General features: G+C 35.4%; 1 protein-coding gene across 2 annotated transcripts in view; it reads left to right on the forward strand.

Annotated features, from left to right (window-relative positions):
* The first annotated feature begins 7,712 nt into the window (after positions 1-7,712).
* The window catches only part of srgap3 (SLIT-ROBO Rho GTPase activating protein 3), an 81,050-nt gene continuing 76,509 nt past the window's right edge, over positions 7,713-12,253 (forward strand). For both annotated transcript variants that reach the window (XM_066698088.1, XM_066698089.1), the window contains exon 1: positions 7,713-8,263. In XM_066698088.1, the coding sequence (XP_066554185.1) occupies positions 8,197-8,263 (67 nt within the window). In that variant the 5' untranslated portion in view covers positions 7,713-8,196. The remainder of the gene's footprint in view (positions 8,264-12,253) is intronic.

Here is a 12,253-nt window from a genome sequence, read left to right on the forward strand (position 1 = left end):
CATGAATCTTTAGATCTCAAACAAATATAATTAAAGATACATACATTTTCCTATTATAGTTTCTATGATAAACTGCTGGGAAAATATGTATTTACTAAGGCAATTAAATTAACACTTTGTGGATTGTAGATTGTAGGGATTTTCTCAATAGGAGCTCATTCTAATATTTGAGCCAGTCTTTCAACTATATAAAACTATAATTATCATGCCACACAGAGAGCAGCCTAAAATAACATGCTGCTCTGTATTATCATCATTTGTTACACATGTCTCCTGTTATAGATCATAATCCCTAGAGCATAAGTTAAAAAATGTCACAATCCTTTCTCGCCACCTCAGTTCCTGGATCATAAGGGCAGGGCTGGGAATGTACAGCATAACTCATTTAATATGATGGCATTTGCACAATGTCAAAACTGCATGGCAGAAGCATCTGTTCTTGAATGAAGGAAATTGTCTGACAAATGATGTGTAGCCAGAAATTACCACTAACTACTATAACATTAAAATGTACCAGAAAGAATAGACTTTGTCATCAAATATTTACTGCATCACATTTAATTTTGCAACTTTAGTACAATGCAGAAGACCTCTGATGATTACAATTGGTTAGGCATTTTTCAATATGTTTCATTTCACATACCTTGGATTTGTTTAATTTAGTGTATTAACACTCAGAAAATGATGAATTGTTTATACTTATTGTTATTCTTTATATAAAAATAATGAAAATAATTAATATGAAGTTATCTTTAAAAACAAATCAAAATTAGATCTATAGATTGACAGTGAGAAAGCAGAATACAGAGACCTTTAAGTCAAATTGTATTTGGCTTTGATAACATATATCTGACAGACAACATCTAAATGTATATTAGTGTGTTTGGTACAAGTTATTGAGAGTTGTTTCTGTAAGCTACCAGACATGTTTCATGCAGCTATTTGGAATCTTGTTTGGAAATCTTTGGGTCTTAGTGGACAATAATGATAGCTATATATATATATATATATATATATATATATATATATATATATATATATATATATATATATGTATATATATCATATGCAGGGAATAACTTATAATTTAGGAAATAATTAAAATATAAATCAATAAGTCCTCTTTGGTTTTGACTTTTATCATTTAAAGTATGACAGCTTTTAGAGGTGTTGCATGCCATGTTTTATATGATTTCTTAGCAAAATAATTGCATATTACAAGAGCACACTGTAGCCAGTGCCCTGTGTGTTTAACTGTAATATGAATGATAGCAGGCAATGATCTGCAACAGAATATTATTGTTGTGTCAGCTTAAATCACTGCTAAACCACACTGTTAGAAATGGGTCAGAGTATGGATCAGAGGTCAAGCTGGTAATTCAAACTCTGGTGGCCTTACCGACCAACACATCTGACTTTTATTTGAATTATTTTGAGAAGACTTACCAAAATAGCAAACCTGCCTCCACTGAACCATTATAAAAAAAGAAAAGAAAAAAATATCATTATTCTTTAGTGTAGTTGCCCTGGCTGAAGCCCTAGGTCTGACATTGTTTTCACTGAGTATTTATTTGATGGACGCTAGCAGTGGCTCACACTGAGCCCCTTAGAATGAATTACTGAGAAATGTGGACAATGGAGCTTTGTGCCTCAAAAACAGTGAAGTCATAGTTTCCCAGGGTTTTTTCCCTGAGATGCCTAGCAATGAGGAGAGAAGGAGGTGGGCTTCACTGACTTTTTGTTGTAAACAAAGGGGAAAAATCCCTTAGAGTGTCTAGAAGAGCATCTTGAGGCCTACATGCAGCTTTCTGTGTTCAGTAAAGCTGGTCTCCAACGCAGGTGCAGTAATAACCAATTGAAGCAAATTAAAACTATCATGTTTTGCAAGAGTTTGTATTAAAATGAATGCTCCAGGAGATACTATGCTCAAAATTGTATTATAGAAAGACAATAATTCAGAGATTACCATTGGTCATTTTTATAAGGAATGTAGAGAGAGAGAGAGAGAGAGAGAGAGAGAGAGAGAGAGAGAGAGAGAGAGAGAGAGATTGTAATGTTTATAAGGATATATGTTATATGTGGTTACTCTTAAGCAATATATATCTCTGACACAATATGAACAGCATTTACGCTTTGTGATGCCACCCTTATTCATAGACAAGGCAGCAACATGCCTAGACATTGTCTGGATGAGATCAACTACCCTATTTTGCAGTATATAAACATATTCCATTATGATGTGGTCCCAGGACATTATATACACATGAAGTTTCCTCTGGCAAGAATTAAAGATATCTTACATTTACTTCAAAGTGTTCTTATATGGTGAATGGCTAGGAAAATGCTGATCTGAAATGCCTTGACTCTTTTTCCTTAACTGTATTACATGGGCTGTTTGAACTTGGGCATTATTGTTCATACAAATAGGACCCTTTTTGGAAATACAGTCAAGTTCCCCATGGATCATAAGATATCATTATCCTGTATTTATAAATCATTGTCCAATACTAAAGCCAGTCAGATTTTATAATTCTTAAAATAATGTGTTACCTTTAGCAGCACAGACACATTTTCAGTGAATTGTGAAATTCTGAAGAGTGGACTGAAATAAAGATAATGGAAAAAAGGGACATTTTAAATACCAATATTTCTACATAATCTTTTCTGAATGAATGAAAGTATTTATACAGCTATAAGAAATATGATAACAGGAGAATATCAAGAATTTTCAGAATGGAGTGTAGGAACAACAAATTAAAATATAGCCAGACAGTTGATGTGGAAGGGGAAAAGATAAACAATCAATAAAGGTATTCAGTTCAACTAAATCTTGATTCACTCCCATGCTAATTGAAGTGGGTTGTTATTTTAATTAAACTCTCCTTAAACTCGATTTGTATTTATGTTGTCACAAAAAAAAGTTAGTGCTATAAATGAAAGTTGTGAAAAGGATGAAAAATCATGAATGTATTTGATAACACACGAGGAAAAGCAAAGAGGTAAGAATGACAAAACAAAGTAGTTCATACACAGCGAAAAGCTAATCAGATCTCTGGGGGTGTTCTTTTTCTGAATTCCATAATTTTACTCTTTCAGGCAGAAGTTCATCATCCATAAAATATCTTCAGACAGCATTGTGTTCTTAAGGAGCTGTGCAACCTATTTTTATATTCAGTATCTGTAGGTAAATAGAAAAGGGGAAAAAAAGGTGTTTGAAATTAGTGTGAATGTGTATCTTGTGTACCTTGACAATTTTATTGATAAAAATCTGATTCATACTACAATTTAGGTTTAAACTGAAAATATATATTTAAACCTTTTGACTGATTAAAAAAAATGTGTTTTAAATAATCTAGAACAACAATATAAATTTTATCAAAGCAAAGCAATTCAAACAAGTTACTTTGCATGGAGAGATGTTTTTTTCTGGCATGATTAGTTCTTACTTCTGGTTTTTGTTTAATTTTGTAAATTAAAGCCATTACATATACCATGTGGACACCCACACCCATTTTCTTTGAGCCTGTAAATGATGTGGCTTTGGGTGTAGGTACACACTTTGGACTAAAGTAAAAAACTATACATCATATTAGTCATAACAGATAGATACGATAACAGATAGATAACCTTTTCTGCCCTTGGTGTCTTTCTGTATAAGGAGGTGGTAATACAAACAGGATCAGCAAACACCTGGGATTAATTCAAGCACAACACTAGGACATTTAATGAGAATCGCAATGTCTATTAATCACACTTTGCAAAGTCATCAAACTATTTCTTTATTAAGAATCTACTTTTATAAATTATCTATTTAAAAGCAAACATTTCCTCAAATTGTCCTGCTTGTAAGTCTAAAAGTATGACATGACAAGCCATGAAGTTACCTTCTTATCTTTCTAAATGTCAGAGCTGCATGGAAGAAGATAGCCAAGTATTTTCCTCATCTTAACATTAAGTGGACTCAGAGATTGTAACAGTTGGTGTTGTAATTGCAGAGCAGTGATGAGTGCTGCTTCATCACCATACAAAAGCCACACCCATGGGTGTGTCACATTTTTCTATAGATATCTCATTGAATCACAACTATGATGACTGCTCATTGTCTAACCCAAGAGAACAGGTAATGAAAGAAGTTTGCATTGATAAAATACCATTATTAATAAAAAAAATGAATTACGTCAACAGTCAGCATTACATTTATAATCATTTTAAAAATACATAAAATAAGCATTGAATTATATTATCGGATTACTTCTGCAACTTCATAGTCAAAGTGGTTGGGTGTCTATGTACAAGTTGTATTTGTATTTTCTGTCTGAATCTTTTGCTAACATTTGCTTTCCTATGCACATAATTTTAACTGCTAGTCTATTATTTTCTTCTTATTTTAAAATGTCTTAAAATAATGGAACATCCCTTTTTGCCTTTAGCCTTTTTTAGCTCCCTTGTTCAAACGTGTTGGCTAATAATCTGGTGCCAAAGCTCTCCTATGCTATTCTCTGCAATGTTGCCTGGAGCTACAGTAAATAAAGGCATCCGGGATTCAATGGATATTCCTTGTCATGTTATATCACTTTAATGTTTGTTATGTTTTTTTTTGTTCATATGGGTCTACAAAAAGTTTTCAACTATTGTAACTTTTATCCATCAACATACAACAACGTAGTTTTCCTTGCACCAGCCACCCCCAAAATATTTGTATCAGTCTGTTGTGAATTATAGAACAGATAGCCTTATAAATAATACACACAATTAATTAATTCTGTCAAACTACTGTTCACGTTTGACAATAGGTATGGGATTTACAACCAAACTTTCAGCCCAAAATGTTACTTACATTGGTTACTGATTTGTAATTGAGCTCTGCGGGGCTGCTGCAGTTGTGTATCGGCCTGATAGACAGCAGACACCATTTACCCTGAACACAAGGCCATTAAATTCACAGTTGAGTGCCTGGAGGGTTGATCACTTACAATGTGTGTACCAACACGATCCTCTACACTACAAGACCACTGGCCTTGCATATCAAGTGTATCTGAAATTATTCAGTGTCCAAACTCATTAATACAAAGGGTCAGGCGAGCACAGACAGAGGCATTTTCTTTTCTTGAGGAGTTACTTTAAGCAAACATTATAGCAGCTCCCAGAGATGCGATGCTGGCCATTGCCATGGAAGTAATGTGTATTAACATTACTGGAGTGGTTAGGTTGCTATGGTAACTACCTAGAGAATGTGTACTGTGTTCTTTAAAAATGTATTACTTTGAAGGTTTCTCACACTTTTTAGTATATGTTACTACCACATTTTGTTCATTTTAAAATAATTGTAAATGAATCTTTCTCTTTGTACAAATATTTACATCATTAACATTCTGCTGTGGAGAAACATCTGTCTTTGAGCAACTTTTCAGCCTAATTGCTAGGCTGCAATAGAGACTATAACAGAAAAATAATAAATAAATAAATAAATAAATAAATAAATAAATAAATAAATAAATAAATAAAACAAAACAAAACAGAGTCTCAAAAACAACTTGCTGTTACATAGTATAAAACATCTTATAGAAATCGTAAATACATATTTATTCTATATTTGCTGTCCCACCAAGTGTTTGGAAGTTAAGTGAAAGATCTGATGAATATATCTGGAAATCCTTCTTTTCTTTAACCAAATCTTTACAGCTACAATATGGTCGCAGGATGGAGGAGGCCAGGGGTAGTTCTGTTTCACTCCTCCTTCAATGACCTTTGACCTGAACCACAGAATAAACCCCAACTCTTTCAGGCCTAGGCGTAAGACTCTATGCCACAGAATCTCCCACTCACAGTGGTTAAGCCTTAGCACAAAGTGAAGATTAATGGTGTATTCTATTTGTGTGCAAATGAAGGTTAGAGACAAACAAGCAGACCAACATTAAAAAGTGAAAATCATGTTCTAGAGCAAACTTTAATATTTAATAATTATGTGTTTGCACATATATATATATATATATATATATATATATATATATATATATATATATATATATATATATATATATATATGTATGTGTGTTTTTTGTAAGCCATAGCTCACTATGTTGGGTACCTCTTCAAATAGATTTGCTAATCATGTGTTTTATATCTCTTGATTAAAGTTGTATTTCACCTTGCACATCCATCTAGTTATTGTTGCCACACCAGGGTAGAGTGTAGTGAAGTCAGTTAATTAACTGAAAATCAAAGCTGTTTCTCAGCTTCACTCTAAATAGCAATACATCCACCTGGTATCAATTAATATTACCCTAGCAACACCAGCATACAATAATAACATTTAACTGCCACATTTAGCTTACATTCTATGACAGTAGGTTGATTGATCAATAAACTTTTGTAACACCTGCTAAATGTATTATTTCACCTTCCCATCTTTTATGTGTCTGTAATGTAATGTAATGTAATGTAATGCAGTTGCCGAAAGCTAAAATGGAAACAAACCCAAAATGTCTTTGTGTTATGGAAAGGTGACATTCATTATCAAGGGCTGTTGCAAGCATAGGGATGATGAACACTGTGTCCTCTACAAGCCTGAAATACCGGTTTATGAAGAGTGACATGCGACTGGATAGAATCATAGAAATGCAATGATGGAATCCTTGTCCCACAGCACTGGATGTGCAGGAAGAATATTTGATCATTTCATAACAGAGTTTATTTTTCTAAGGTGTGGCTGAGGTAATTTGTGAGAATTTAATGGATATTTAGACTTGAAGATGTATTGCAGCCCTTGAACATGAACATATAATTAGTATATAATTCGTATTCTGTCCAAAATGAAATGAAAGCTTGCAAAATTGCAAAGCTTTTCAGTCACAATTACATCTGAGCAAAGGACACCTTCAGGCTGTCAAGCTCACCTGCCTCAATTTCCCTTCAAGTCTGAAAGTGAATGGATATTGAAGGTTGCATGCAACCCTATCCTTATGCTCAAATACATAAGTAGGCCTGAATAAAATGCAAATGATGTACAATTGTGTTAACGAGTTTTGCCAGATTTGCACTGCTCTAAGATGACTAGATGGAGATGAACATTGGACATCTGAAAAGAGGACTATCTATGTGAGCCTTGGCTCAATATTATCCCTGTCAAATGAAATGTTTTTGCCTCAATGAACCATTACATTTGACTGTGATGCATAAAACTCAAAGTAATGATGAATCCTATATTAGCAGTTTTCCTTTCATGAAGGGCTTATTTATGTTTTTTTTCTTCCTGCCTTCCAGGGAGCTCATTACAATACAGCACTAATGGAGCATAAAACTGTCATACCAAATCAATTTGACCAATTATTATTATTATTATTATTATTATTATTATTATTATTATTATTATTATTATTATTAATAATAATAGTAGTAGTAGTAGTAGTAGTAGTAGTAGTAGTAGTAGTATAGCAGGGTATCAGATTTTGATATTGAGTCAATTAATGAAAATATTTTGCAGCACCACACGTTGCTTTTTTATTTTGAGTGATTTGTCTAACGCTTATTATTAATATATTCGAACCTAAGTATGCCATTTCGAAACACTTTCCAATATATTGTACAAGGAGATACATGTGATTATAGAAATTCAATAGAAAGTGTGTGTGTGTGTGTGTGTGTGTGTGTGTGTTGGGGACTATGGGAGGAGCCTGTCGTGACGTCTGCCTCAATTCACCCTGCAGCAGAACATCTCCAGTGTGTTCAGAGCTGAGGATCCACGGCGATTGTTCTGCGCTCATTTCCATCGGCTCGCAAATACAATGCACCCAGAATGGAAGGACACATGAAGCTGGATCTATCGCCGTCCCTCTCTGTTCTCGGATAAAGCTCGACACGCGTTTCCCCAGGCTGGCCGTTTAGCTTGTGGATGGCACGTTATCACCAGAAAGGAGGAGCCCTTGTTTTTCATGTAACAGTATTGTTTTGCGCCTCAGTGGACAGACTCTTCCATCTCCGCGCAGGTGAGGGACCGCGCCGCTTCCCAACTAAGTTCACTCGAATCTGAAGCCGTTTGGGTTTGCCGGCGAGCAGGGGGCAGGTCGCGGGAGGGGGTCGTGCCTGCTGGGCTTGTGAAGTGAAAACTGAACAATCTTGATCGCTGTGAAAACTGCACAGATAGACGGACCAAGCCAGGACATCTTAGCGCGTCGTCCCCTCCACACCTCAAGAAACATGTCTTCTCAAACCAAATTCAAGAAGGACAAGGAGATCACGACAGAGTACGAGACACAAGTGAAAGGTGCGTGTGTTTTTATATTATTTGCATTTGTATTAGAGAGTAGCATTCTCCTAATCGTCTGAAACCTGCATTTTAACTACGCACGCACCCCTGTGTCGTCTGTATTGACCGATTCAGTGTTGCATAGTTAACTGCATTGATAAGCTCGCTTTTTTGTAACAGTCTTGCTAATGCCACCGTGCGATGAAACGTATAGCCGCCATATGACTTTGCGCTGCATTGCACTGCAGCGGTGAGAAGTAAAACCAGGTGGACGTGCGAAGTCATTCCCATTGAGTGATGCTGGCGATGCATCATTTTAAGAGTTGTAATATCACTGAGGTTGAGTCCATCACCCCTCTCTGTGTTGGAGAGCAGACTATCTTTATGTGTGGGGACCGTCCTAGGTTAAGGTGAACTTGGCTGATGAACTAATGGCATTAGTTCATTGACATCAGTGATGTATAAGTGCACAAGCCCCCAAGAGCCCTCCAATAAGTGGAGGAAAACTAGCTTTGCATAGAGTGCATAGCATGCGATTCAATAGTCTCTGACCCCTTTGTTTTAGGTTTTTGTAGTTACACCCCAAAAGACTCCAACTTATTTATGTACACAATAATAATAATACTCTATAGCAGAGAGAGACAGACTACCTACTTACCCAATCAATGTCACAAGCATGAATCAATGCTGTTTCTCTTTTTATGTATGTGTGTTATTTTCAGTCTTTTAGGTTTCAGCTGTGTTGGATTTAGAGGAGTGCTATTTTGTGTCCACATACTTTTGTATCCTTCCCAATCTAATGAATGTGTGTCCTCTGTTCATTGCGACACACTGCTGCCGTGTTGCTGGGTAGAATGATCTTTGTCATGTCAGTGCATTTCTGTGTGAGGCCCTGGACGCAGACAGATGGGTGGAACTGGAGGGGGAGCTCCTTTTAATTGTTTGCCATTGTTTGTGCTTTCAATGCTTTGTAGATGCCTCCAAGAAATAGAGAATGAAATAGAACTAAATAAAAGACACCCCTAGTCCCCATGAAAAGGAACAAAAAACATGGTAGAAAATGGCTCTGCACAAAATCAGAAGTACATTGTAAAACAAAACCCAAAACAAACAGAAAATACACTATGAGGAAAACAAGCATGCTGTTGGTTAAACCTGAAAGGCATACATTCCAGTATGTTTAAAGTGTGTGGACATGAGCCAAAGAAGCCTGTGGTTCTCGAGACTTCAGCCTTGGTACAAGGATTTTACTGCTCATTTCATTAGAAGACCTCCGTAGCCAGAGATTGAATCCAAGAGAATTGGAGAGATGTGTCGAGGCAAATCTGAAAGAGGATGCAAACTAGAGGCCTTCTTCAGCCACTTGAAAGCCCACATAGCAGCATTCTTCTTCAGAGCGGGTATCTGTCAGAAAGTCACAGAGTGCTATAGAAATTCGTCAGCAGCGGAGGACATCTATCACCATCACGACTGAGGGCACCGATCACTCTTGCTTTGCTGTGCTGTCAGTGGCAGTCTACTCATGAGAAATGGCAACCACGCTTTATGGACATAATGTACCCCGAGGGTTATTGCACAGCTAGGCCTATCAGATACATAGGTAGGCAGGTAAGAACTGCGTCTGTTATTGTAGTTTGTTTATCAGACAGAGAGATTTTGTTTTAACCACCCGCAAAACTTGAAAGCTTGATTTTAAAATGTGGTAAGACCAAAAAAAAAGTTTACATCTAAAATTCTAACATATTTGGACTGATGATGAGGCCTGTATGTTGTCACAGATGGTTAAAGACAATAGCCTAATAATTCACTCAAGAAGAGAATAACTGATCTTGAAGTTTATGTACCATAACTGCAGGAGGGCCTCCAATAAGTTAGGAGCCTCGTGTGGAGGACCCATAATCTTGTGCATCTGTTTAAAGTGGGAACATTTCTCATTGTAAGTGTCCCTGGAGACAGCTGGGTCTTAAACTACAATGGTCCCAGGGACTGTTAAGCTGTTCGGCCTGCTTGATTTGATTGAGGCCTAGTTATTTTTCATATTTTCCACGGGTCAATAAGTCAATAAAGCCAGGTAAGGAAAGACAGAATGAAGATTTGTAAGTCATGCCTTTTTTTTTTTTTTTGCTTAAGCTGTTATGTTGCACAGCAATTTACATTTTGAAAAAAGAAAATGGGGGGGAAAACGGACTAGAATTTCCCACTGGCTTACTTGTGATGATTGTGTATTATTATTTATATTTATTGCAAGACACAGTGTAAACAGATACTTACAGTATGTAGGCTAAATTCTATACAGCTCTGGAAAAAATTAAGAGACCACATTGATTTCTGAACATGGAGTGGTCTCAATATTCTCAGTATTTCCCAAAAAAAAAGTTTACATCTAAAATTCTAACATATTTGGACTGATGATGATGTATATATTTTAAGGAAAAAAATGAAAATGGTTAAATAAAAATAAATCAACTAAGATATGCACCTTTTCAAATTCTGTATAGACTACTATTAAGTTTATGCTGAATGAGTTACATTTTACAGCTCCTTGTTAGTTTATGAAGTAGTGGTTTTTTTTTAATGTGAGTTGCTATGTTTATTCAAACTGGTACCTATGCGGCACTTAACTTCTACATGCAATTAGCAGAATAAATGGTAGATGACTGTTCAATAGACGATTCCTGCAGTGTTCAGCTGGCAGAATAACATCTCTGACTGCTTAATTCAAGAATTACAGTCTACCAGCTGAGGAAAAGTTGAGGTAATCATGACCAAGAATCCCAGAAGAAATTCCAACAATGAGAAGAATATGGAAAGAATATAGCAGCCCACAGACGGCAGCACTGTAATATGCAATGCATACACTTTAAAAAAACAAGTCCTGCTTCCTTCAATGACCCATTATTTGCCAAGAAGGAAACTGTTAGCAAAAGCAGAAGGTCTTAATCTTTTTAGGGGAGCTTGTGATTTTATGTATTTTACATTAAAACATTTTTAGTGTCAGCTAAGTGTTAAAATTGCCTTATCAAAGTTTACTAGCCATTATCTTTCATTCAAGTTTGAATTATTAGTAGTCTATCAGATATTATTTTGAGCTCCACTTTTTGAGTTAACCTTTGAACATTAAGACAAGAAACATTAGATAAAACTGAGCTCTCACTAATGTATCATGATCATGGTTAATCTGAAAATATTAAAGACTGCATCAGTCTTGATACATTCATTTAATGATCATAAATTGGTTTTGCATATACTTAATAATATTACTGTCCTTTTTGCCTTCTATGCTGTATCCCAGTGTCTGCTTTTTCTTTCTTTTAGAGTTGATAATATATTTGTTGTACATAGGGCATTTCAAGTGAAACAAGTGAAAATTAAAAGCTGCTCTTTTAAAACTGGAAAGCAAGACAACAACTGATCACCCCTGTGCTTTAAAGGAAGCAAGTCTTAAAGTGTCAGCAGTTGTTCATAATACAGGATTCAGCTATTTAATTTCTGTAGACATTAAGATTAATTTTTGAGTGTGCAATTTTATCTTAATAATCTGGTCCATGTTTGCATGTGGGGACATGCATGTTTGAAGGGCTAAAATCCTTTTCTATTAGATATAAAAGTAGAAGTAGACTATGTGTACTCTTGTGTTGTTACCAGGTGTGGCTCTGCCTTCTGATAATATTTTAATTAAGTACTAGGCCATAACCTTGTTTTAACCCTTTCTATTTGGAGGACATACATATACAGATAATGACATAATAAACATCATATGTACATGTTTAAGTTATATGACTTGCAAAATGATATTGTGATGCATAATGCAGCTAGTTAATTTATCCATCAGAGATCTTATTAGATAGAAAGCATGGACTTTGTTTCAGATTAAGAAAAGACCACTGCTTTGTGGCTTTCTTCATAAGGACTGCAGCGTTATCACTTATGGCACAGACATGAATCATAATTAACTATTTCATTATGTAAAATAAATGAACAATTGGCTTCATTGTTACTGCATTTTGT

Source organism: Amia ocellicauda, chromosome 3, assembly GCF_036373705.1.
Source record: "Amia ocellicauda isolate fAmiCal2 chromosome 3, fAmiCal2.hap1, whole genome shotgun sequence".
Taxonomy (NCBI): domain Eukaryota; kingdom Metazoa; phylum Chordata; class Actinopteri; order Amiiformes; family Amiidae; genus Amia; species Amia ocellicauda.